The sequence below is a fragment of the Alligator sinensis genome, unplaced genomic scaffold (genome assembly GCF_000455745.1).
Source record: "Alligator sinensis unplaced genomic scaffold, ASM45574v1 scaffold161_1, whole genome shotgun sequence".
NCBI classification, from domain to species: Eukaryota; Metazoa; Chordata; order Crocodylia; family Alligatoridae; genus Alligator; species Alligator sinensis.
The window spans coordinates 1,325,484-1,353,404 of NW_005841974.1; the positions used below are offsets into that span (position 1 = coordinate 1,325,484).

The 27,921-nt window shown below is 47.2% G+C and overlaps 1 protein-coding gene across 3 annotated transcripts in view; it reads left to right on the forward strand.

Moving 5' to 3' along the window:
* The window catches only part of MPP3 (membrane palmitoylated protein 3), a 143,920-nt gene that overhangs the window by 31,459 nt on the left and 84,540 nt on the right, over positions 1–27,921 (forward strand). For 2 of the 3 annotated variants that reach the window (XM_025200725.1, XM_025200726.1), the window contains exons 2-5: positions 11,247–11,359; positions 22,020–22,138; positions 23,539–23,616; positions 27,071–27,151. In XM_025200725.1, coding sequence (XP_025056510.1) covers positions 11,335–11,359; positions 22,020–22,138; positions 23,539–23,616; positions 27,071–27,151 — 303 coding nt within the window. In that variant the 5' untranslated portion in view covers positions 11,247–11,334. Of the gene's footprint in view, positions 1–11,246; positions 11,360–16,786; positions 16,974–22,019; positions 22,139–23,538; positions 23,617–27,070; positions 27,152–27,921 lie in introns of all 3 variants that reach the window. The other variant, XM_025200727.1, reaches the window with a different exon arrangement.

Sequence of the window (27,921 nt, forward strand, 5' to 3'; positions counted from 1 at the left end):
CGAGCCGGCGGGAGCCCGGCGGCGGGGCGGGGAAGGGGGTGGGGGCCTGGCAAGTATCGGAATTCGCACCCCGGGGTGCGGGGCCGGGGCCGGGGCCGGGGCCGCGACTTGGGTTTCATTCTTCGTGCTTTCGCATGCCCGAGGTCTGACATGTCTGAAGTGATGGGAGGAGGATGATAGCGAAGCACCGAAAAAGGCCCGGCCTAATGCAGCTGCCTTGTGGGAATTAGCATCTTCGCCGGAGCAGCAGTGATTTGCATACCCAAAAAAAAAAAAAAAAATCCTAGCGACTTCATTCTGCTTTCCAGTACCGTACTTAAGCACATCCCACGGTTCAGTAAAAGATTGGGTGGGCCATGCATTGCATTTTTTGGTGAACAAAGAATTGCCTCACAGCTGGAAGGCATGAAATTGCAAAACACCCCAAATCGTTTGCAGGTGCCTTTCCTGCGCTGCTTTCCAGAGAGGGCTTTCTTTGGAAAAGTTGTTAAAATGCAAAAGCTTAAAAAAAATAAATAAAGAAAAATGATTTTTATTATCCATTTTGGAAAAAATACCTCCACAATCCTGAAGCTACATTGTATGTTAACCTATGAACCCAGATTGACAGGTAAAACCATAGGGCATTTATACACATGCTCAGAAGGGGCATCACGTGCATCAGCATCCCCATGCTGAAAAATGGCAGCTTTAACTAGAGCTCATTGGATGAGCTTTAGTCAAACCACTCCGCCACCATTTTTCAGTGCAGGGGCAGCGGTGCGTGTGACGCTCAAGTCTGCTGGAGCGCAGTAATTACCACGCTTCTGCAGACTTGATTAATCAAGTCTGCTCCAACACACTGTAATTACAGTATGGCCAAGCAGCCTCACTGCATGCCTATAGGTCCCCATTATAGCAGGGGTAGGCAATTATTTGGGCTCGAGGGCCACTTAAATAGTTTTAGTGAGCTGCTGCCGTGTGGGGGGGGGTGTGCTGACCCCTGCCTGGTGCCCCTGGCCTATCCACCCTGCACCCATTGCTGGGGGCACCAGGCGAATAGGCAGGTAGGGTTTCCATGGAGATCGGTCCAGGACTGGCTTGGGCAGGGTGTGCTCAGCTGTGTGATCAGGAGCAGGACAGATGGGGTTGGGGCTGGGATCGTAGGACTGGGGTCCGGGGCAGAGCTGCAATCCACTCCCCACGTGTCCCTGCTTGCAGAACTGGCATTGGTCATAGGGATGTGCGGGGAGCTGCCCTGGCTCCATCAACCTATTCCACTCCTGATGCTGCTCCCCACCCACCTATGGCCCCATCCCATATGCCTGGCCAAGTGTGCTCTGCCTTTGGGAGTCACAGATGAGCCTCCGTGGAGACCCTGGCTTCCCGCTCTGTTCAGCACCTCTGGCCATAGGTGCAGAGCAGACAGGCTGGGGTGCCTGAGCAATGGGGCTGGGTCCAGTGGTGGTGGAGACACTGGCACTGGCAACCAGGAAGGGTGAGCCACTGCCGTGGGGGCTGCCGGGACCCTGAGTCTAGCTTCCGCGCCACCCCCACCCTGCTGTGTGCCTGCGGGTGGTGGGACTAGCTGCATGCGCCACAGCCCAGGCTGCCTCCTGTACCTGGGCCAGGCAGGGCTGAGGGACCCACCGCAGACTGGATAGAATCCCTTGGCACTTGGATCTGGCCCAGGGGCCGTATTTTGCCCATCCCTGCATTATAGCAAAAACTAATTTAGCTAAAATGTTTGGCCCTCCAATGGGGTTATGCCGAAGTGTGTTAGAATAATATTCATGTTTCTCAGACCACACACAAGGTCACGGTGGACCTTGTAAAGGGTCATACTTTTGAGGGATTGCAGGTCAATCATTTGCACGTTCTCTATTTTCAGTACAAGAAATACAAAAATTACTCAATTCAGCCTTGGCTAGATTCTTAAAGCTCCAGTCTCCTCCCATCATTTTGAGGGGGTCGGGCTGGGGAGGGAAGTACAGAGGAGAAATTGTTGCATATGAAGCATTTCTGTACAAATGACAGGTCATAATATTTTAATTATATTTCATAATTTTATGAAGCAATTAATGTTAAGCATAATATAAAGTGTCCAACTGGATATTGATAAATGAAAGGAATAGTAAAAAAAAAAAATGCTATTTTGGTTATACATAGGTATTGCCTTGAAGACAAGGTTTACTCACCTGGAATATACAATAAATACAGCAAACAATGCAAAAGAACATCTGAAATAATGAAATTCCCGATCAACCATGGTTCAACCTTGGCATAAATCTATTTAAATCAAGTGGACAATATTACAGCCTATTACAGCTACTTGGATTTTGTTTGAAGCGAGTCATTGCACAATTCTGAGTGTAGCCATGGAATAACTAATGTAAAATTCAGTTTGGATGCTAAAAGATTCAGCTTTAGTTTAGTAATGGATAATGGCCCACAATTCAACCACACAGTAACTCACTTCAGCAGTTCTTACTTAGATGCATGGATTCAAGTGTCCCATGTGCTTATTAAACATCACCAAATAGTTTAGCAGAAATAATTAGTATGAGCACCCAGTTTCTTTGGTTTGCTTTTGAAATGTTCATATGGCTTCAAAGAATCCGTGTTTATCATTGTCATAATTCTTTATTTGTCCATCAAGTATGATCAGGATAAAAACCGTGGTGTCAATATAGTGAGCCATACAGTCAAGCCTGGAGTAGTTACAAGAGAGTTATATGACAAGAAATACTTAATTGAAAATGCCAAATAGGATACTGGCACTGCAAGTACGATTTCAAGTGGTCACTGTTGTCTTGTTAAAGAAACAGCTGTATCGCTTGCACCAAAATTCTGTATTGTACCTACTTCCATAATTTAAAACACTTAAGATCTGCAACCTAATGTATCAATCTGAATTTGGACAGAAACCTTACCATAATCTCTGATGTTGTCGGAGACTATTGGGTCATATGATCTATAGCAGGGGTTGGCAGTCTACAGCCAGTGGACCGAATCTGCCCACGGAGCATTTTATCTAGCCCACGGACATGGGAGTTTGGTGGCATTAGGTGGTGGGAGACTTAAACAGCAGTTACTTTCCCCTCATTGCACAGGGAAGAGTGGCAGTGGATGTTTTTCCTGTGCCGGTGTAGGGGAATAGCAATGGTGGCAGGCACTTTCCTCATGCAGGCACAGAAAAAAGTAGCAGCAGCCAGCATTTTCCCCCATGCCCACAGGGTGGAAAAACTGGAGCAGCAGCTGGGCTCACCCTCCAGCACACCTCTCACCTGAACTGGTTCAATCCAGCTGGCAGCCTTAAAAGATTGCAGACCGCTGGACTACAGGGCAGTACTCAAATTTAGGAATACTCTAGCCCTGTTCTAGTGAAGCACTTAAATCATGTTTTGACTGTATAGCATGCGAGTAATCTCATTAACCTTAGTGACACTACTTATATTTGGAAGAAAACACATATTTAACGTCTCCTTTTGGCTTTGTTCTTATGTATTTTATTAGAAGGTTTGCATTTATATAGCTGGCTGAGGAAAGAAAGGTCTCACTGTTCTGATGCATGCACCTCAGGAAGGAGCTTTCTTTCCATTAAAGATATATTGAGTGTGTTTAAGGTTTCTTGTGCTGCAACAGATTTTCATTAGAAAGCAAGCCTGTGGTCAAGGGCAGCATACAAATCAGAAGTTTCCTGCCTTAAAACAAAAAGCTCAAATGAAATTGGGTGGAATAGTTGTTGAACCAGCCATTTAATGGTTCAGGAGCATGGCAGAGCACCTTTGGGTACCTCACTAAGGGCTTGAGCAGGCTGAAGACCAGCCTGAAGGTGGGAGCAAGTCCAGTCAGGCAGTCACATGGCATGACAGGTGACACAGGTGGGCAGACTTCCCTAGACAGGTGGGCAGCCAATATTGTGAGCTGTGACCGGCCTCATGATGGCCCCATGTCACAAGGAGTTAAGGACTTCTTTTCATGGCATGTGGTGTGGGATGTGCTCTAAGCAACCATAAAAGCAAATGATCTAAGACTTTTCATGATGACCATTTAATACTACTTAATATGTAGCCCTTGAAATGTTTTCAAAGGAAGTGATCCATTAATTGAAGAAAATTTTCATTTCTGTCACTATTCTTGAACTTGAAAGGACTGACGTAAATTTTCTTTGGCTTAGTCCATCTGGTTACTGACAACATGGCATTTAAAAACATGTGGTGAATCAATATGTCAGAAAGACGAGTGAATCATAGAAAATTAGGGTTGGAAGGGACCTCAGGAGGTCATCTAGTCCAACCTCCTGCTCAAAGCAGGACCAGCCCTAACTAGATCATCCCAGCCAAGGCTTTGCCTAGCCAGGTCTTAAAAACTTCCAAGGATGGAGAATCTACATCCTCTCTGGGTAGCCTGTTCCAGTGCTTTACTACTTTACTAGTAAGAAAATTCTTCCTGATATCTAACTTAAATGTCAATTGCTGCAACTTGAGACCATTGCTCCTTGTTCTGTCATCAGCCACCACTGAGAACAGTTTAGCTCCATCCTCTTTCAAACCTCCCTTCAGGTAGTTGAAGGCTGCTATTAAATCCCCTCTCAGTCTTCTCTTCTCTAGACTATATAAGTCCAGTTCTCTCAGCCTCTCCCCAAAAGTCATTTGCACCAACCCCCTCACTGTTTTCATTGGCCTCCTCTGGACTCTCTCCAATTTGCCCACATCCTTTCTGTAGTGGAGGGCACAACTGAATACAGTACTGCAAAAGTAGCTTTACCGGTGCTGAATAGAGGGGAATAATCATGTCCCTTGCCCTGCTTGCAGCACTCCAGCCAATACAGCTCAGTATGCCATTAGCCTTCTTGGTAACAAGGACACACTGTTGGCTCATATTCAGCTTATTGTCCACTGTAAACCCTAGGTCCGTTTCTGCAGAGCTGCTGCCCAGATAGTCAGTCCCCAGCCTGAACCAGTGCATGGAATTATTCCGTCCTAAGCGCAGGACTTTGCACTTGTCCTTGTTGAACCTCATGAGATTTCTTTTGCCCCAATCCTCCAATTTGTCTGGGTCACTCTGAATCCTAGCCCTACCCTCCAATGTATCTTCTACTCCCCCCCAGCTTGGTGTTATCTGCAAACTTGCTGAGGGTGCACTCTATGCCATCTTCCTGGTCATTGATGAAGACATTGAACAAAACTGGCCTCAGGACCGACCCCTGGGGCACTCCACTTGATACCGGCTGCCAACTAGACATCGAGCCATTGATTACTACCCTCTATGCCTGATGCTCGAGCCAGTTTTCTATCCACCTGTGAGGGAAAAGAACAGAAGGGGTGGGGAACGAGCTTACCATGACAGGAAAAATCACAAACAAGCTGTGACCAACCTGAACATTATCAGAAGGAGTGCACGGTGACACCCCACCCCTTTTTGAGGAAGCAAATAGCTTGCATGTGGGCAGGCACTGAGGATAAAAGGAGGAGGAAATGGCAGCCCAGGAGAGAGAGAAGGGGAGTGAGGACCCTTGAATGGGATTGATGGTGTGTTTACAGACAACCCGTTGATTAAGGACTCTGTAGAGATGAGAAACTCAGGTGGTATTGACTTCAAGTTTAGTGTGGTGTGCTACAAGCACTCAGACTTTTCTGTTGCCTTAAGCATTTTACTTGTTGCCTGTGGGTACCTTAGCCCCCAAAAGCACTGTGGGGATAGGCTGACAGTGTTTGTATAACTGAATGCTTGACACAGGGGGTAGGAGGGTATAGTGTGGTCAGCAGCAGGGGTGGTTTTGAGGCTAATGGACATGTATATGATATTATGGAGCTGAGACCAGGAGAGAACTCCAGGAAGTGGTGGATTTGGGTGCATGGTATGACAAACCCAAAGCTGGTCAGAAACTTCAGGGATCTGAGCCTTAGAATATTTCAGGAATGGTATAGTAGCTGGGCAGAGTTAATTTTGGGATGCCCTGGATACTTTAGACCCCTATAACATCAACTGGACTTTGGGTAAGAAGTGCTCATAAAATTAGCAACAAGAACTGCACCCCAAGTGGGTTCATTTTGTTTTGTTTTGTTTATCAATATTGTGTAAAGGAAGGCTGCATGCTTTCGTTTAACGTTGGACTGGACCTATTTTTAACATTGAGGTGGAGGTTGGAGCCCCAGACTCCTACAAATGGTTAATAGTCCATCAGCTTCCATATGAAGGACTTAGGACTGGAATAAATGGAGCTGAACACTTAACATTGGTAAAAACAAAAAAAGCGTGGCAGGAATTTTTATTTTGAAACAGCCCTGAAATCCAAAGAAAAGGAAGCATGGTGGCTCCTGTATGAGAAAAGACATTTGGAAGCAGTTGGTGAGGTCGGGGATGTGGTCCAGTGGGAACATCACCTTACAACAGTCCATTCATCCAGCCCATACTTCCTTAGCTTGCCTGAGAGAATGTTGTAGGAGACTGTATCAACAGCCTTGTTAAAATCAAGGTGTACCACATCCACTGGTTTCCCCTCATCCAGAGAGCCAGTCATCTCATCACAGAGGACAGTCAGGTTGGTCAGTAATGACTTTCCCTTGGTGAATTCATGCTGACTTTCCTAATCACCTTCTTCTCCTCCATGTGCTTAGAAATGGATTCCTTGAAGACCTGCTCCATTATTTTTCCAGGGACTGAGGTGAGGTGGACCTGTTTGTAGTTCGCCTTTATCCCTTTCTTAAATACGGGCACTGTGTTTACCCATTTCCAGTCATTCAGGACCTCTCCTGATAGCTGTGCATTTTCAAAGATAATGGCCAGCAGCTCTGCACTCACATCAGTCAACTTCCTCAGCACCCTCGGGTGCATCCCATCCAGCCCTACAGCCCCATGGACTTGTGTATGTCTGACTTTTCTAAATAGCCCCTAACCTGTTCTTTAGCCACTGTTGGCTGCTCATCTTCTTCCTAAACTGGGGAGCTGACCTTGCTTGTGAAGACTGAGGTGAAAAAGGCATTGAGTACTTCAGCCTTTTCTGCATCCTCTGTCACTAGGTTCCCTCCTCCATTCATTAAGTGACCCACACTTTCCCTGATCTTCCTCTTGTTACTGACATACTTGTAGAAACCCATCTTGTTACCCTCCACATCCCTTGCTAGCTGCAACTAATTGTGCTTTGGCCTTCCTGACTTTGTCCCTGCATGCCTGAGCAATGCTCTTACACTCCTCCCTAGTTGTGTGTCCAAGTTTCCACTTCTTACAAGTTTCCTTTTTGTGATTTAGTTTACTGAAGAGTTCCCTGCTACGCCAAACTGGTCTTCTGCCGTACTTGCTAGTCTTCCTGCTAATTGGGATGGTTTGTTCCTGCACTCTCAGTAAGGCTTCTTTAAAGTACAGCCAGCTCTCCTGAACTCCTCTCCCCATCAGACTGGCTTGCCAGGAGATCTTGCCCATGAGGTCTCTGAGCAAGTCGAAGTCTGATTTTCTGAAGTCCAGAGTCCTTACTCTGTTGCTCTCCATCCTTCCTTTTCTCAGGATCCTGACCTCAGTCATCTTGTGGTCACTGCTGCCCAAGTTGCCATCTGCTAGTGCATTCCTGACCAATTCTTCCCTGTTTGTGAGCAGCAGGTCAAGAAGAGCACAACCCCTAGTCAGCTGTGCCAGCACTTGTACCAGGAAGCTGTCCCCACACATTCTCCAAAAATTTCCTAGATTGCCTGAGCATTGCTGTATTGCCTCCCCAGCTGATGGCAGAGTGATTGAAGTCCCCCATGAGAATCAGGACCTGTGACTGGGAAATTTCCACTAGCTGTTTGAAGAAAGCCTCATCCACCATGTCCTCCTGGTGTGGTGGTCTATAGCAGATCTCAACCACGGCATCACCCTTGTTGTTCTCTCCTCTGACCCTAACCCAGAGACTTTTGACAGGCCTACCTCCAGTTATACTGGAGCTCTGAGCAATTACACAACTCTTTTACATAAAGTGCAACTCCTCCTCTTCTGAATAGTTTGTACCTATCCATGACAGTGCTCCAGAGAGTCAGGTCTCTGTTATTTCAGTCACGTCATAGTGCTGTGACTGTGCAAGGATTTTCAGTTCTTCCTGCTTGTTTCTCAGGCTTTGTGCATTCATGTACAGGCACCTAAGGTAGCTAGTTGATTGCCCTGGTTTCTCAGGAAGAATGAGAACACCTCCTCTGTTGCCCCCTCCTGCTTGCTCTTCCTCCAGGTCGCCCACTTCCCCACTTACCTCAGAGCTTTGGTCTCTATCCCCCAGCAAACCTAGTTTAAAGCCATCCTCCCCAGGTTAGCGAGCCTGTCTGTGAAGATGCTCTTCCCTCTCTTTGTCAGGTGGATCCCATCTCTTCCTAGTGATCCTTCTTCTTGGAACATCATCCTGTGGTCAAAGAAGCTAAACCTCTACTGGAAACACCACCTGTGTTGTGGCATTGATTTGCAGGATACACCTGTGCCTGCCCAGGTCCTTTCCCTTAAATATGTCAGAAGTCTCTTCAAGAATTGGAAGAAAAGCTTTTGCATTTTCAGCATTTTATTACCCTCCATTCTAGCAAACAATTCTAATTTGGGCAGATAGGAAAGACTGAATAGACACTTATATTTTTTTGAATACCACAATTCAAAAAATGGAAGAAACAGGTTAGAGTGATCACTGTAGGAAATGAGAAGCAGCAGATAATTGTAATACTCTGTGACAGCATATGGCCATAAATTGTCTTTATATGTAGTTTGTGAGTGCAAAAGCCAGCCATTAGAGAAATTTTCAAAAGGAATTTGTTCAAGCACAGGTAAGAGGATGGATAACAGAAGAGCTTTGATCCTGAATTGGCCCCAGCAAGTATGGTTTGGGCAGTCTGCTGTCTGTTTGAAACTAAATTCAATACCTGTGATGGATTCTTAAGAAAGACATACAACTGATGATATTTAGAAAACCTGACCCCACCACAGATTTGATTATCATTCAAGGTGGGATGATATCACAGACTCAGCCTTTGGATATCTGTGTAAGCAAGTCTTTTAAAGATACATTTTAAAATCTTTATCAGAAATGACTTCCGAATGGCAGAAACAGCTGATTCTAACTAGCCAAATACACTGTGTGATTCTTTCTCTTGTGTGAATGGATTATTAAGGCTTGGTGATCTATGAAGATGGAGACTAATGTGATGCTTCAAAAATGTTACATCTCTAACTGACTCGGTGGAAGAGAAGTTAACGTTGTTTGGGAGATGTCAAATATTGTTCAATTTTTTGCAATGAAGTGCTACAAATATATTTGGTTATGTGTATTAGATAAAAAAAATTGAATAAAGGCATGTTTGCAAGGATATAAATTACTTGCCAGAATTTATAAAGCATATACGTGCAAGTGTACGTACACACACACACACATGCACACGCACACTTACTGATTGTCCGAAAATTTGGGTGCATCTTTCTGTTTGAATTAATACAGTAGAAATGAATTTTCATTACCCTTTATAATATACAGATGGCAAAGTACCATATAGGCATAAGTAGCACTTTGGGCACATGCTTATAGTTTGCAATTCCTGTAGCTGTGCAGTTTGAATGTATATACTGCTACACTACTACTGATCATGTGCAGTAGGCTGCACAGTGGCCAGGCAGGTACATGGCTATGTATCCCCTGGCTGCATGGACACCTTCCCCAGCAGTGGCATCTCCCAAGTAGTGTGGTGCTGATGAGGGGCTGATGAGGGGACTAAGGACATGAGCCCTCAGCTGCTGGACCCAAATCATAGGTGCCACACATCTCAGTAGCCAGCATCAAGCAGCCAAAGAGGGTGGTACTCCCTTTCAGTCCAATCTGGTACCCTCTTAACAGCGGAGCCTGGGGCTTATGCCCCAGTTGCCCACTGTTAAGTTATGCTATTGGGTGCAATGGGACCAATTTTAGCTCCATTAGCTGAGGGGTTAGGGCGTTTACCCAGGAAGCAGATGACCTGGGTTCTAAATTCCCATCACCCAGAGGGGATTTGAATCAGTGTCTTGGACTTTTTAGCACAGTGCTTCAATTGCCACACTGCAGGTTAGGCATTATCTGCAGCCTGTATCAGCCTTGCTCTTGAAGCTGGATCACTGGGGATCTAAAAGAGGGAGATAGGTGGGGCTTAGTGAGACAGATATTGCTCTGTGTGCTAGCCTGGATTGTTTCTCCCAGTGGGGCCAAAAATCCATTGCTGTACTTCTCGCCATCAATTTTATTCAATAACTGTCAAATGCAAGGTGCAGTGTCTTCGCTTCAGAAGGAGCACTGAAGGGCAGCTGTACAATATCTATCCTGTACTGTTGGTTACAGTACTGTGCTAGAAAACCAGTGATGTACAAGTTCAAACCCCCTCTGCCTAAGATGAGCCTGGGGCCCAGGTCATCTGCTTTCTGGTCAAGTGCCCTAACCACTCAGCTACTGGGGCTAAAACATGGGAGGGTCCTCTGTTTGTTTTTTTTTCCAGGACATTCAGGGTGCTTGTATATAGCCCTGTACCTGCCTGGTCAGCATGCAGCCTCCTGTGAATGCTCCATAGAATGAGGTATATGGTTATGCAAATGAGAGCAGAACTACATTACTTACTGGACCCTGAACCCAAGAAAGAAAGAGGCACTGTATGAAGCTTTAGCAGTACTTTCATAGATGGATATAACTTTTTCAGGAAAGGCAGGAAGAGGTGGGAGAAGGAGACAGTGTTGCTCTGTATGTAAAAGAGACATATGCCATGTCTGAGGTGCAGTATGAAGCAGGAGGAAGACCTGTTGAAAGCTTCTGGGTAAAGGTCAGAGGGGAGAATAGCAAGGGTGTCTGCTGAGGTCTGTCAAAGCAGGAGGAAGAGGTGGACATGGCTTTCTTTAAACAACTAACCAAAGTTCCCAAATCTCAGGACTTGGTTCTCATGAGGGGACTTTTCATTTTGGGTATTAGGAATAACTTTCTCACTATGAAGTCAGTTAAGCATTGGAACAGGCTGCCTAGAGGGGACCTCTGAAGGTTTTAAGAACAGATTAGACAAACACTTGATTACTATTGGTTTTTTCACATGGCTAAGATCAAATGTAGTTCCTGTTTTTATCCATTTAATATCTGACTTGTTCTGTCAGTGAGAACTTTACATAATATTGGTTTTGTCAAGGAGGATCCTATCTTCAGCAAGCATTTGATCTAGCTCTCTTGAGGTCTCCTCCAGCTCTACTTTTTCAATGATTCTGTGATCTCTTTGTGCCTGATACCAGACTTCAAACATTATTTTTGCTTGTTTTAGGATTTACTCTGAATCACAGTCCAGGAAAAAGAAATACTCATTTTGATTGAAGTTGAACATTTGCCTCCAGGATTAAGAACAAACAGCCATGCCGGTGCTTTCAGAAGATGCAGGTATTTAGTTTGAATTTTTCTCTAATTATAAGAGTGTTTGAAAACTTAGGGTGATTACACAAATTATTTTTCACAAGATCAGGCCCCTGAAAATTCTCTACAGCCATGACATAACACACATGCATGGCTGCAAAGCACTTTTAAAATGGCCAATCGCATGATAAATTAACCCTGGTCAAATCAGGAAATAGATGAAGACACTCTAAGGCAGAGTGCCTTAGGGAAATAGTGTTCCCTCCAGGATTAATTTTTCTTCACTTTGAGAAGGAAAAAAGCCCCTTATCTTGGATTAGAGCAGGGGTCAGCAACCCCTGGCACGCGAGGCCATTTTGCTTGGCATGCCACCATCAGCCCCGGCTCTGGGTAACTGCTGCCAATCATGGAGCCCGGGCTGCTCCCAGCGGAAGCTGCAAGCCCTGCTGGAAGGAGGCCAGGCTCCATGGTTGGCAGCAGCTACCCAGAGCTGGGGTAGCTTCCCCCCGCCCTTCCCCCGTCTGCTCTGAGGCGCGTGTGCACCTGTTTGCAGATTCCTGGCTGCAGCCAGCCCCAGCTCGGGGTAGCTGCTGCCAACTATGGAGCCCAGGCTGCTTGCAGCAGGGCTTGCAGCTGAGCCAGCCTGATTCCCACCCACTCCAAGCCCAGCACTGGCTCAGCCCCCCTACTGGGATGAGGCTGGCACTGCCCCTTGCCAGGAGCGCCGCACCTTTGCGGGCTTAGCTGTGTGAAGTGGGTAAGTGGTTGGACTGATGGGTAGGCTCTGGGTCAGGACCTCAGCTGGCCTCACTGCAGCCCGGGGGCTGGCTCCCCAGGGAAGCACAGGGGCTTCTGCAGGCCCAGGACATTGTTGGGTCGGACTTTGTCCGGTGGCCCAGCAGCCCGACTCTGTGCACCCATGCATCTGGTTCTGTATGTTTGTCTGCCTCTGGTTCTGTGTCTGTGTGTGCACACATGTGTCTGGCTCTGGATGTGTGTGCATGTGTCTATTTTGGTTCTCTGTGTTTGTGCACATGTGGTTCTGTGTGAGTGTGTATGTGCCTGATTCTCTCTGTGCTCTCCTCTTTTTTTTTTCTCTTTCACTCTTTCTCTCTCTCTCTCTCCCACTGCAACATGCTTAACAAAAAATGTACACAGCAACAAAGGCAACGTTTATGATTATTAAATATACTAATATGCAGTGCGACCTGCCATGTACTGTGCCCCACCCCCGAATTTTGTTTTTCTGGCATGCTGGCACTCCGGCACCTTCCAAGGTAGACATTGTGGTTTTTTGGCACTCTGGCCACAAAACGTTGCCTACCCCTGGATTAGAGTATGAGGCAGCAGGGGAGCAGGCAGCTGCTGTGGTTTTGGCTCTGATCCTGCCCCAGGCTTGGGGCCACAACCTGCCCCCACTGCCTCCTCCTCCTCCTCCACACAACTTCTGCTCTCCACGCTCCCACTGTCTCTCCCTCTTCTCCTTCAACAACTTCTGCTCAGCCCCCCTCATGCTCTCCCCACCTCCTCTCGCACCTCGTACCTTTGCTGGAGCCAATTTATATGCAAAGGTAAGTGGCAGAGGTGGAGGTGTTGGGGGGGATGGGAAGGTACTCAAGGCTTTGGTGGGGCATGCACATGGGGGATAAGATGAGGTCAGGTAGTCAGGGCAGAGACGCATTAAGGGACAAGAGGCAGGGGTCAGGCCCCACCAGCAGTGGGGAGGATAAATTTAAAATGACCCTCTTGTCCATGTATAGAATCTAATTATGGGGGGGTCATCTTAAATTCTGGGTTGTCTGGGATTTGAGTAAATACAATAATTTTCTCTCATGGGATACAATTCTAGTTTAAATCAATTCAACAGTCTTAGTTCTAATTCAGTTAAATTTTCTGTCAATGCAGTTACTGGAAATCAAATATATTTTAGTATAAATGAAACTGGAAAGAGAAGATCAGATTTCAGGAGGGACCTAGTTTGGTATGACACTTGGATCTCAAGGGTGCAAGCTGTTGCCAGGCTCCCACTGGACAAATACAAGTCTCTCTCAGCTGGTAACAGTGTAGTCAGTCACACCAGTGTTAAAATCTCATACCACTTTCTACCCAATGAAAAAAATGTAATAAGCATTAAATCAAATGAGGAGAGGCTATCAGTTGAGTAATTGGCATTAAATCAAATGAGGAGAGGCTAATGTCCTAACCTAACAACAAGTGGTACAACAAGCATCAGAGTTATAGGAGGAAAAAGATCTTTACTGAGCTTGCACTGAGATTGCTGTTACTAGGGAAAGGTCTGTTTGTCCAGTGGGAGGAAATATAAGATAGAAGGCATAGGAGAAAGCAGTTGGCGAGGAAGATCCCAGAAGGTTTGTATCCATTTGTCAGATGGATGCAAGCTCATCGCCTGTGGTCCACCAGGAAAAAAACTTACTAGGTTTAACTCGTAATCCTCTTTGGACGACACCTGCATCATTTGCCAACTGAAAATGCCTTGCTCTCAGAAAAAGAGCTACTGTGTGCTCTCCAGGCAATGCTGTCCAAAAGTCTCCTGTCTTTACCTCTTTGCACCGCACCTTAGTTTCTAACAGGGGCCGAAGAATGAGTAGGGCCAGGGTGGTATTTCTAGGCAGAGTTACCTGATTAATATAACTGGTAGTTGTGCTACAAAACAGGCAGTCATCTGATGAACCTCCTATGGCTTTCCCAAGTGGAGCCTAGTCTGGTGGCCCTTATTAGCTCTGAGATCAGATCTTTCATGAACAAACATCACTTGGGATTACAAGGACATAATGATTAGGGTGAAACACTTAGAACAAGGAACATCAGTACGTAAAGAGTACCATATTGAGTCAGGCAGTATCCTGTCTTTGACAGTGGCATAAGTAGGTGCTTTTGATCAGTGGGACCAACCTTTTTGGCAGGCATAGACAAATTAGCCCTGCACCCTTCCCAAATGCCAGTCTGATCCCTTTCCCTTACCTGATCTGCTACTAAGCTTTCTGTTCCCTGTCTTATGTGCCCTGGCTAAGCTGCTGCTCTGCTTTCTGATTTCTGCCCTTTGCTTCCTGCCTGATCTCATGCTCTGCTTTCTGTTCCTTGCCCTGTTTACTATTGTGCTGCCTGTCCCGTCCCCAATCTAATGCATGCCACACACAGGCTACTTGGGGCACTTGTGGCACCCATGTTTCAGGTTGGCCACCTCTGCTTTAGAAGGTGAATGTATATATACAGGGCATGTCTAGAATAATCCATCCCCTGTCATACCCTCCAGGCACATCTACACATGTGTTTTACTGTGGAATAGTCTAATTTGCTCTGCAGTGGGTATGTATACACATGATTCTTTACTGCGCAGTAGACTAATCTACTGCGCAGTAAAGAGTCATCATCTACACATGCACAGCATTTGCTGCACAATAAGTTAGTCTACTGCGTGTTTGGCTACTATCTGCAGATTAACCTCACAGTAAATACTGTGCAGAAGTGTGCACGTAGATGGTGACTCAGGCATAAATCTGTGCCCTGTCAGACCCTCACTCTGGCCCCTGTTCCACCACCTGCCTGCCCCCTGGGCAACATGCTCCTCAGCTGCGGGCATGTGCTAAGCCCTGCTGGCACCCAGAGTCTCTGCCTGAGTCCCCAAAGTCCATGGAAGTAGCCATGATGGCAGTGTCCCCAATGCTGCAGGCAATGCCTTGGGGCCCCAGCTGGTCAGAGGGAGAGACCACTGACCTCATCACAGTGTGGGGTGAGACTAACGTGCAGAGGCAGTTTGCCCAGGGCAGCCGGTCTAGCGTCCATATCTATGAAGACATGGTGGTGCGGCAACTAGTGGTCACATAAAGGTCAAGGTCCTGTGGGCCCAATGGGTCCACATAATGTATCACGACCAGTGCTTGGGGCTGCCTGCAGGACTATGGCCTTTATGTGGCAGCTGGACTACATCCTGGCCACAAGGAACCCTAGACATGGCCATTATGTCTGCTCCAGCACAGGCGGGCTGCCAGAGCCTTTGTTGGGACCCAGCAGTGATGAGCAGTCTCCTGAGGAGGGCCCTTCAGGGCATAAGGCGCAGGTCCCAGTGCACTCCCTGTCCCCGGCCTCATCTGCAAACTCAGGGAGCATGGGCCAACACCTGTCCCGCCAACTTGGTGTGCGCACCCCCTGTGGAGAGGACAGGTTGGGGATGGCCCCAGTGGTGACCAGCTCCAGCTGCTCTCCGGAGGGGGCTACTGCACAGGCAGCCAGGTGCCGTGCCTCCACACCTTGGGACACTGTAGGCAGCCGCAGCACCTCGCCACCTACAGGGACAGACTTGGACCACTAGGATCGCCTGCCACGCCCATCTGGTAAGCCCTGCACAGAGAGGAGGACTGGGGGTGGGTAAGGGGACACTGCGACCACCCGTGCCTATGCCAGCTCGTCCACCCATCCCTGGGCTGCATGCCTGGAGCCAGGGGACCTGCACAGTGGGGGTGGGGGCCCCCCATTTCCTCGCCTCCCTGCCCCTCCCCCCCGCCCTGCCTGGGCGAGATCCACCCTGCCGCTCAGAATTTCTTTCTCCGCCCCCCTCCCTTCCCCCCTCAATACTTAGGGAGGGGGAGGCAGTTCAAAACTTTATTGAGATGCCAGCACCCTCCTAGCTTGACAGCCAGGGGCCTGTCGCATGGAGAGAAACTCACTGATGGCAACGACAATCTCCTCCTCAGCTGCAGAGGTCAAGCACTCACAGTATAGGCAGAGATGCCCCTCAAGGTGGTGACGCACATTGCGGGGAAGCGTGTGCTTGCCTAGAGCACCATCGAAGCCCAGGGCCCCGTGCCAGGTTCTCAGCTGTGCATGGGGCACCATGGGGATCATCGTCAGCAGGGCATAGTGGGTCGGGCACCCCTCAGAGTGCTCAAACAGTTTGTCGTGGTGTGCCTGGGGGACTTTCAGAAGGGGTGCTGTGCAGTGGGAGCCCTGGCCCAGGCCGCATCTGTGGAGAGGGCTGCTGGGAGGGAAGGGGAAAGGTAGGAGGTTTGACCAGCTCCGTGTCCCAGCTGTGTGGGAGCCCCTCACCCCCTGACCCTGGGCAGCATGGGCCTAGTGCTACTGGAGCAAATTGCCTGGCCTGTAGGAGGAGAAGCGGGGAAGTGGTCCAGAGCTGCTGTGGCAGCTGCTGGCAGGAGCCAGCCCTGGCTTGGCTTGGGTAAAGGATTGGGAAGTTAGGTTGTCTGTAGCAAGCACCAAGTGGGCTGCCTGCCCCTTTGGATGGAGTGGGGATGGAAGGCTTGGCCAGCGGCCTCCTGTGGCAGGACCTACCCAACCAAGCTACCGTGGTCCCTGGGCACCTGTGTGTTTGCAGCCCCTGATCTAAGACTGGGCAGTTCACAGCTCCATAGTACAGTGCATATTATCTCTGAAGTGTTGCAGATTCTCACAAAGAACCTCTGTCTCTTGGCTCTGCAGGTCCAGCAGCTGCACATGGGGGAGAAGCACCAGCCACCGGCAAGGATGCACCTCCAGGGGCACTTCTACCATTGGCAAGCTCCCTCCACATGTGCTGCCTCCTCCAGGGGTGCACACAGGACTGCACCCTTCTGCTAGATCAGCTGGCCACAGTGGCAGAGGAGCAGCTAGTGGACTCATGGGCCCGGTGAGCCCAGGACCTGGAGTGAGGGTGGTAAAGGGAACAGGAGGACCATGCCTTCTGGGACAGACTCTTCGCCTCCTTGAGAGGACGCTTGAGGCCCAGGAGCAGGAGGCCACCGTGGTGGCCCGTGCAGTAGAGACAACGGAGGAGGACCACCAGGCGCTGGATACCATTCTGGACCTGGTGGTCTCCTTCATGCTGCCCACGGTCCAGCCCCTGGCCCCGACTCTTCCTGGCCCCTGGCAGCTGTCCACGGCCTAGCCCCTGACCCCAGCCCCAGCCCCATCTGGCCCCTGGCAGTCACCTGCAGTCCAGTCCCTGGCCCTGCTTGCCCCCTGGCAGCCGCCCAGTGCCTACTTCCTCCAGTGGGCCTGGGGTGAGGTCCAGTGCCTCCTGGAGTGGCCAAGGCCCCTTGCCCCTGCTTCTGAGCCAGGTCCCCCAGCAGTCTGCCCCACCCCCAACCTGGGCCACTCCCTGCTGCTCACCCGGGTACCATGCAGCTCCTGAGTGGGAGTTGCTTGCAGTGGGGCAGCACCATATGTGGGCCCTACTGACCCCCGCCCTTGGTGGAGGAGGAGCAGGTTGCACTGCCTTCGCCCCGGCCAAGCCCCACAGCCTGCTGGTCTCACCGCATCAGCCTCACCCTTCGTGTTGTGGCCAGAGGCTGGGGTGCCAGGCACCTCTCCCCAGGATCCATCCCGTAGGTGCCTCCAGTCTACTGTTCCCCCTGGGAGGTCACACACTACACTGTATATAGTTGTATGGGGAAGAGGGTGCTTTGTTGGTGGGCAGTGGGGTTGGGGTTGGGGTGGGGTCTGTTGTTGGGAAGAGAGGTGGGAGGGAGTCTGTTGTTGGAGATGGAAATAAAGACTGTTGCTTGAAACTTAGTGTGTGTGGTCTTGGGGGTGCCCTGTTGGCCTGGAGTGCATGGGCAGCTGCCCAGGCACCCTACTGTGGGGGGTGGAAGAGATGGCCCACAAACGCCTTGTGGACACGGTGCCCTGTCCACCACCGTGGGGAGAGCAGAGAGCATCCATGGTGCACTGGTCACAGGCTCCTGGGACAGCATCCCCTGCCAGGCTGAGTCTGTGCCCCCGGAGAACCTGCTAGGCTGAGCCTGCCTCCCCCAGCATCCCCTGGCACCCAAGCAGCTGTGGCCAGAGTCTGAAGGTTCCCCTGGCTGCTGCAGGGGGGCAGAGCAGGGCAGGAGCAGGCTGTGCATCGGAGCAGAAGCCCCACCTTCCGCCATGGGGCTGCACTCAGACTGGCTCCGCCAGGCCCACAGAGCTGAGCCTGGCAGCAGGAGGTGGGGGAGAGCCACTGGCTAGGGCTGTGCTCTGAGTGGCTCTGCCACTGGCCCCCCCGCTGCCCCGTCAGAGTGCAGCCTGGTGGCGGGAGGTGGGGAGAGCCAGGACTGCGCTCTAAGCAGCTCCATCAGCTCCATGGAGCTCAACTTGCCCTCCCAGTGCTGCTGGACTCCTTCCGGGGCGTGGGCCCCCAGATCTGCATGTGAGATGACAGGAGGCTGCTGCTGCTGCCTGGGGCCAACGGCCGGGCCCCGCCTCCCCGGTGTGGGCTGCACCCAGTGCCAGTCCCAGGCAGCAGCCTCCTGTCATCCCGTGCACAGATCTGGGGGATGCACCCCCAGGAGGAGTCTGGCATGGCCCCACACCCCTCCCAGATCTGCATGCGGGATAACAGGAGGCTGCCGCTGTCGGCAAGTGACACGAGATTTGCTTGTCAGCAACTTGAGATGCAGTTTCCCAGACACCTCTGCACGTATCTTCTTGAAACTTGGCAGGCTTCATTCCCTCAGAAGGGGCTATCATCCCTGCAGTTTTCATCTGAATCAGGCAAGAAATGGCAAAGTTATAGGCATTTTCATGATTCCCCATTATAGCTTATGGGAGAAACGTTGAAACGCGTTGACTCAGTGAAACAGTTTTGGTGAAGTGAAACGGAACAGTGCTTCAAAGCTAAACGAAACGATGAAATGAAACACTGTCCCTTCAAAACGGCAAACCAGAAGTCAAAATGAAATGGTGCTGGTTCGCACAGCCCTACCGGAGACCAAAAGCACAGGGTAGTCTTTTATGGAGGAGGGTTGGCACCCAGCTGTCTAAACCAGACTCCATTGCAACATAATCAGTCTTCAAGCTGGTCTTCCTGTCCCTGGGAATCTTAGAGCATTTCAGAATGTTGCTCTTACCCACTGCAGGAACCTTTCCCCTTTCTGAGGGACCTCCTGCAGGCATACCAGTTTGTAGCCTGAATGAGCCACATACATTGCTACACGTACCTTGGGGTGGGGTGTGGCTGGGTCAGCCACACTTCCCTTGATGCTCAAACTATGGTAGACAAAAAACACTTTACCCTCCTAGCCCGGATACAGCTAGTTCAGCAAAATTATGTTTTGTGTCAGTGGAGCAAAACCAATGCTCACCAAGTAAAACAAGCTACACCTGTACAAGGTGGTACCACTGGTATAACTTCATTTACCTTTGTAATTTCTGGCCAATATTTTTAGTTTGATCACGGATCTCACCTAACATATGCCTGACCAATATCAGCCCAGTGGTGTTAATTTTATGTCGGTACTGCCTCCTGGAGCTCCCTGTGGCTGTTACAAGGAGGCAGAGCAGAGCAGGAGCAGTCCTGGTCTAAACTGCTCCCCCCACCTCAATTTGCTCCTGACCCAGGTGCGCTTGTACATGCTGCACCTGGGAGTAGTTTACTGCGGAGCAATTTGCTCTGTAGTTTATTTGTGTGCATTACTTTCACATGTAGATGTGCCCTCCCTGGCATCATTTGTTCAGAGGATGCATGACTCTTTTACGTAATACCTGTTAGTGGACCTGTCCTCCATGGATTCATCTAATTTCTTTTTTAATCTAGTTATGCCCAACCTCTACATTTGTCAATGCTGAAGTTCAGTTGCCACTTTTTTGTCCACTCACTCTGTATTGTGAGATCTTTCTGCAGTTCCTTACTATCAGCTTGCGATTTGACTACCCAGAATAATTTAGTATTACCAACACACTTTGAGATGTCATTGTACACTCTGTTTTTCAAGTTGTTGATGAAAATATATAGCAAAAGCAGGCCCAGCACAATTCCCTGGGGGAACCAATGTATCGACTTTCCTCCATCCTGAAAAATGACCATTTAAATGAAACTTTGTTTTTCTTAACTAGCTTTTGATCCACCAAAGGACCTTCTTTCTAGTCTTATGGTGAAGGACCTAGTCAAAAGATTTTGAAAATCCACATATGTTACATCAGCTGGATCCTTCTTGTCCATGTGCTTGTTAACACCCTCCAAGAGCTCCAATAGATTGGCGAGGCAGGATTTCCTTTTGTAAAAACCATTTTGACTCTCTTCCTAAGTATATCATACTTATCCATGTGACTGCTGATTTTATAGAAGTGACACTGGTCTGCAGTTCCCAGAAGCCCTTTTTTGAAGATGTATGTTATGTTGGCATCCCACCAGTCCTCTGGCATAGAGACAGTTTATAACAATATTTTAGACGCTATTGCCAACAGTTCCACCTTTATGTTTCACATATGATTTCCTTCAGAACACCAGGGAGAATAACATCTGGTCCCAGTAACTCATGTGTGCTGATTTATTGATTTATTCTAATACCTTTTCTGTTGTCAAATTCTTCAGACCTGTCTGCTAGGAAGAATTGAGCTGATGTGGTAATCTCTCCAATATGCTCTATAATAAAGACCAATTCCGAGACTTCTTTAGTTTTTTTTGCTATAGCCCTTTTTCTCCCTGAATGTACCTTTTTCACTTTGGTCATCTGCAATAATGTCATTGATTAGCTGGCTTCCTGCCTCTGATGTATTTAATGTTTTATTATTAACTTTAGCACCTTTTGCTAAATGTTCCTCAAATTCTTTTTTGGCCTGCCTTGTTACATTTTCACATTTGACCTGCCAGAGTTGATGGGCTTTCCCATTTCCCCGATTTGGGGACATCTTCCGTTTTTTTTGACAGTGCCTTTTTGCTGGGGATCACCTCCTTAACTCTGTTAGTAAACTACACAGAGTGTTGATTTGACTGCTGGTTGTCCTTTTTGGCCACATCCACATGAGCACGGACATTTGTTTTACCTGGGGACAAGAAGCAGCAGTACACCTTGTTCCTGGGGTCAAAAAAGCCCTCCACGCTGCAGGATAGCAGCATGGAGAACACCTGAATGTGCTGTGTGTGGCACTGCAGATGGGTTTGTGGTGCCACATACCACATGGCCACGCTTGTCTGGATGTGGCCTTTGGTTTTCAGTCTGTACTATTCCTGAGCCTCTAATATGGTGGTTTTAAAGACCTTCCAGGCTGCCTCCAGGCCTTTTACATTTTTGACTGCTCCTTTTAACTTCTTTCTAACTAACTTACTCATGTTTGTCTAATTTCCCTTTCCAAAGGGATATCTTCTTGGGGTTTCTTTGTGTTTTGTTTTGTTTTGGCTTACTCCCTCCTACTAAAATATTGAATTTGCTTATATTATGATTGTTATTACAGCTTACCAGCAAATACATTTTGAACCAGGTTTGGTACTTTACTTGGAAGCTAGCTAAGTTTCTAATATGGAGCATAGCTGAGGCAGCATTGGGTAAGAGGAGGTGACAAATCACAGCACATTCATCCTTCCTCCTGTAATTCTAGGTAGATTAGATTGAATGTATTAATATGATTCCTAGTTACTTAAATTGTGTTAGATTCAGCTGTTATAAGGTCTGACAGAAATAGACAGAGGAAAGCTACATTTCAAAATGACTTATTAAAGAACCAATCAAGATTCTGTCTTTCAGTATACCAGATATCAGACCTCAAAGAGGATCAGCTGTTTAAGAAGGGAGACTAACTTTGAGAGAAAAATACCTGAAAGTTAGCTGAAAATTTCAATATAATGTTGGTTATCAAAAGAATGGTTTTTTTGCATGTGGACTAGTAAAACTAATGCAGAGTCTATAACAAACAGTAAATAAGAGACATTACCTAAAACATTTTTGTTCTGTATACATTGTAATTAATTTAGGATTGCATGAAACCTTAGCCCTATTGACATCTCAGCTAAGACCTGATTCAAATCACAAAGAAGAAATGGGATTCCTTAAAGATGTCTTCAGTGAGAAGAGTCTCAGTTACTTAATTAAGGTAAATTATTTCTTGAAATAATTTTTTCTTTATGGGTAGTAATTTGCATTTCTTTGAATTTTTTTAGCCATGGTAATCTGCAAATGCTTATTTATTATGGAGCAGAGCAGACTAGATATAGACTATGATGTACTTCAAACTGTTCATGTTTATATTTAAAGCAGTATTTTATGAACATTAAGTCTTATTTGCTCTAAACTTGGGGCATTTTTACACAAGTAAGAGCTGCAGTGCCAGGCACTTTGAAAAGCACCAAGTGCTGTGACACTTGTAGTTGTAGAAGCAGCAAAACTCATGTCAGTGCTGAGAAAATGGCAGTGGTGCGCTTTTGAACTAAAACACATTGAAAGTGCTTTAGTTCAAAAGTGCACTGCTGCCATTTTTTATGCGCTGACATGCATTTCATCACTTATACAACTGCACATGGTACAACACAGTTCGCATCAGCTCACATGTGAAGCGGACCATGATTAATCGAGTCTGCTTCGAAGTTGTGGATCTCTGGTGTGTCACGGCACAAAAAAGTATGTGTATAAATACCCTTAACATTTCTGACTATTCCTGAATTAAGATAATCTTGAAGCTGGAGAAACTGTCTTCTTTCCAACTCAGAAAGGGCATGGAATTCTCCATCCTCAGTTGATATTTTTCTTACATTTAAATAATTGCTTTTTCTGTATAGAAATTTCACTTTAATGTCATTGATAAGTGCAAATTTCAGTGTCCATAAATTCATTTCTTTTTGTGAAATCTTACATTTCCTTTGTCAAAAAGGATCAGCTCTACATTGACTGATCTTCAGAACTGATGGTTGTTTATGTGAAATTTTCAGAAATGTTTGATATTAGATAAAAAAATTTGATTCCTGCGGCAACCAGATGGACCAAGGTTTAATGAGGCTTTCAGAAGATTAATGGGGGAGGGTTCACAATAGAATAGAATAGAATAATGACTTACACATTATGATAGTATCCATTTAAATCTTTTTCTGTCTTTCTGTCAGAGCTAAATAATTTATCTACCAAAACAGTGTCTTGATCCTAAGTCAAGTGTGATTGACGTCTGAACATGGGTACAGAATATTAAGGCAGAAAGATAAGCATTTGTGCACTGTCTTCAATTTTTTTCCCTTCCCCCAGGCTATATAGGAGAAGAATTTCAAAAAGCGACAAGGGATTTAATGGTGCAAAATGAAAGTTGTGCTCCGAACTTTTTTAGGTAGTTTTGAAAGGTTCCCTATGCATTACTGTCACCTTGATAAACTTTCCTTTGTACATAATTCTTTCTGATGCAAGCAATAGAACTTCTAAGTAATTACTTTAAACATGTTGCAATGGTGAAAAATTCGGGTATTTTTGCATTTGCATATTGTCATTTTCCTAAAAACCTCTCTGTTTCAGATACATGAAAAGCTCCGTCATTATGAAAGGCAGAGTCCAACCCCTGTTTTACATAGTGCAGCAGCTCTGGTAGAGGATGTAAGTATGTTTTATTCCTATTACTTTATTCATAAATGATGTTATTTTCGTTCTTAGATTTGAAATTTATACAGGAAAAGATTGGAAGTCTCAAACTGTAGTCACTCATATGAAAACTAAACCTTAATATATGGCTTGTTCACATGTAAGGAAAAAAAAGGACTTGCTGCCAGAACAGCAGCATTCCCTCCTTCAACAGTTATACTTCTAAAAGAGGATTTGAGAATTAATTTAAATGATTTAGCGTATATAGGACTGTGAAACTTATTGCCACAAATTACTATGAAGTTCAAGATCTTGGGTTTAAAAATTATTTGGTCACACAGATAACAGAAATATCCTTAATTATAATAGTAGTGTAAGCATTATGTTGTAACTATGGTTGTTCAGAAATTATGCAAGAGGCAAGGATTTCTTAGAATGATATATTTTATTGGGTCAGCTATGTAGTTGGGATAGAGTTAGATAGGCTTTCAAATGAATGCTGTGCTTGGCTTGTTCTGCTTGGACCTGATTAAGAATGTCTTGTATTTGAAAGCTTGTCTAATTTTGTCCTGTGGCAGGGCACTGGTGGTGCTGCCACCTTAAGGACCGAGCCAGGGAGGGCCAGGTGCCTGTTGAGGACGGCCATTTTAAGGCCCAGCTCCCTGAGCTGAGGGCAGTTCATAATCAGCCAGCAGAGATGAAATACCTCTCTGCTGAGCTCTGCCAGGAACATCTTGGAGGTAAGGGTGGAGCTATGGGGATGGTTTGGGAGGCCTCATTGGTCCTAGGCAAGACCTAAGACTGCACCCTGCTGGGGCAGGAAGGCCTGGTAGGGCTGCTAGTGGCACGACAGTCCCCATATAAATGCCAGGAATGAGCATCTCCCCGGTGCCTTAACCTCATTCCCCATCTTCGGGTGGGTTATTTAATGCAGGGAAGGCCAGGCAAGCTTCTTGAAGCGCCTGAGCCTGCTGGGGTGAGTGATCCCATGGGGCCAGGCATGCTTCGTGAAGCACCTGAGCCGGGAATGGGGGACCCCTGAAAACAAGCAAGCAGCTTAGACCTGACCCGAGGTACCCAACTGGTCCATGCTGGGGCCAGGACCCAGAGAGGGGTCAAAAGGGCCAGGGGCCCATTGCCAGGGATGCCCACAGAGCAAAGAAGCTCGGGGTCCTGACTGGCCTGACATGGGGTCTGGGCCTAAGGGAGAGCTGAAGGTCCCAGAGAGGGGACCACAGCTAATGGGCAAAGGGTACGGTTGAGTTAGCTGCCTGGGATGCCATCTGCGAGTCTTGGGCCGCAGTGTAGGGATGGAACGGAGCTCCAGATAACCCCCTAAACGTCAGGGTTTAAAATGGGCAGCCTCCTGCCTAATTAACACCTCAATACCGTTACATCAAGGCGTGGCAGATGAGTGAGGTGGGTGGCTGGCTCATAGACAGGAGGCAGGCCAGTGTTTGCACTGGGCATGAAAGCTTGCCCCTGTCACATATCCCAACAATAAAAGAGATCACCCTAAAAAATCCTTGCTGCTTGTGTAATTTCTAGACCATTATGGCTACCTCAGCATTCTTACACTACCTTTTGAATGCAAGGAATTCTCTATCAGCTTGTGTAACTTTATCCCAACCATGCATTAGTCCAATAAAAGACACCATCCACAAAAATCCTTGCCCCTTGCGTAATTCTTGGACCATTATAGCAGCAACATCACTCCAACTTTATATCTGAAAGCACTCACTTTTAAAAGTGTCAAGGGTATTTATTTATTTGCCTAGTTTATATAAAATTAATTCTCAATTTTGATTACATTACACAAATTGATCTTGTGACAAAGCGGCCTACTTGTGGCCGGTCACCATACTGGCCTGCCCCTCTGTCTAGGGCAGTCTGCCCTGTCTCTTTTGCCACGACTTGTTGTAATAAACTTGATGTAAAATACAGGAGGCTGCCCATGTAATGCCCCAGTGCCTAGGGTGTTACACACAGCTCCAACCTTCCCTATACTGTTTCCCATGCCTCACAGATGGCATCCATATTGCACAGTGCCTCACACCAACCTGTGCTCCAGGGTCTCACTGGGACTGTCACTCCCTCCTGGAGCTCACTGTCACTATGCTGCCACACTGCATACTAAGCTACCTGCTATAACTCCACTGGTCCCTAACTGGCTGCCTTTGGCTGTGATTGCCCTAGGTATCCTCAGATGTGCACTGCATGTCCTCTCACTGGGGCTAGCACTCCTCTGCCCCCTCGCTGGGGCTACTCCTCCATCCTTTCACCGGGGCAACAATTTAGTCCCCTCACTGGGTCTCACTCACTGATCCACTTTAGTGCAGCCCTTCAGGTGACCCCTTGCAACCCTACTCTGTACCCACTACTGCATAACCTTCAGGCCTCCCTTGCGTCCCTACTCTATGTGGCCTGTTCTCTTAATCTGCCCTCTCACTGGGACCAACACTCGACCCCCATGCTGGGGCCTCGGGGTCTTACACCCCTCAGGCTCAGCTGCCTCTCCCTAGATGTGCCTGGCCCCATTACCAGTTACCTTCCACAGGCTTGGGTGTCCGGAGGCGTGCCTGGCCCACTGCTTGCTCTGTGCCCAACTAAGTTGTGGGGGCTGGGGTTATAAGGTGCCTCCACCCACCTTTCACTGGGGAGGCAACTGGCCTGCAATTTCTGGGCAACTGCCCCGCCACGGGCAGTCCCACCAAGCCATCCTTCCCCAGCAGGATGTAGTTTTCGATCATACCCAGGCCCAGGAGCCTCCTGCCATCCCCATGGCTCCTGCTCTTACTTCCAAGGATGTTCTGAGCAGCAGCTCAGCTGGATGGTGTTCTCTCCAGCTGCTTGCAGCAACTCCTGCCTCAGCCTTGAGGGCCTGGGTCTAAAGTGGAGGCTCCAAAGGTGCTGTGCCACAATCTAATAGACCACAGTCTTGGATATCTGACTGCATTCAGATATTATAGTAATGGCAGGGCATAAGCACTGAATAGATCAGGAAAACATCCAAGACAAATCTTTCTTGCTAAGGCGAAATTGTTAGAACCCATTAGTATCTGCCCATAATAGATCAGGTCACTCTTAAATGTCACCTGAAGTTAGTCTTTGGGGAATGTTATGTATGGAAAATCCTGAAAACAGTTGAAGTGTCTAACATTGTTTATTAAATATTGGTTAAAGTGTATCAATAAAGGATAGTTGTTAAACTTACCCAGTTTAATTAAAGTGTATTTGTGTACTGTTTAAATCAAGGATGCTGATTTTTGACAGTGTTTCCATAATATAAATCATAGTGAAACAGGTTAGAATCATATACATCTTTCAGAATGTGTGTTTATTTCATTGAAATTGCCTTTGGAATGTACCCTTAATTACTTTTTCTGCTTTGCAATATAAATGGATAGACATGGACCAGAGATTGCAGAATATAGTCATTTGCTTATCTCTTATGTTGATACTTTTTAAGGTGATAGAAGAATTGCAGACTGCACCAGCAAACAATGAAGAAAAAGAGCTACTTCAGTTATTATCAACACCACATCTGAAGGTAAGAACATAACCTACTAAATATTACTTTTCTCAGCATAATCACCAGAAGGGAAACTTTGTTAAAGGAAGGTTAAAACTAACAGTGCCTGAAGCCCTAACTGGGTTAAGAGAAGCCTGGGGCTTAATTGAGTGTGGGACAATGCAAGGAGGTAAAATTGATTGAGCAGAGCCCAGGCTGTGCTAAGGAAGGCTCTGATATTCATTGAGAGCAGGACAAAGCAAGGAGAGAAAATTGATTGATCAGAGCCCGGACTGTGCTAAGGACAGCTCTGAGATTTAGCGAGTGTGGAACAAAGCAAGTAGAGGAAATGATTGAATTACACATGGACTGTGTGGCGCGAGTTCCTGTAATCATCCAAGAAACTAGATCAAGGGGCAAATTGATCACCCATGGTGTGGACTGTATTATGGGAACTTAAATGATGGATAGACCAGAATCTGGGAAGTTGATCAAGTGGAGTGTGGTCCGAGATATGAGATGACCTGATATTTATTGACACTGAAACAGGAAAAAAGATCTGTCAAGTGTAGGAAAGGCCACCTTATTTGCCAATTTAAGTTAAAGTTGTATGTACAATCTCATTGATTATGGATCTGACCAGGGATGAATTTGGTGAAAGGCCAAGAGATGGAGCAGAAAGGGGAGTTGTGGGAAATAACCCCTTGGGATCAATCAGTAAGGCTCAAGAATGCCATTTGGGTGAGTGATGGACACCAGGGTGTAGGGGAGGAGGAGCCCTGGAGAAGTTTACCCCAAGGACTTACATC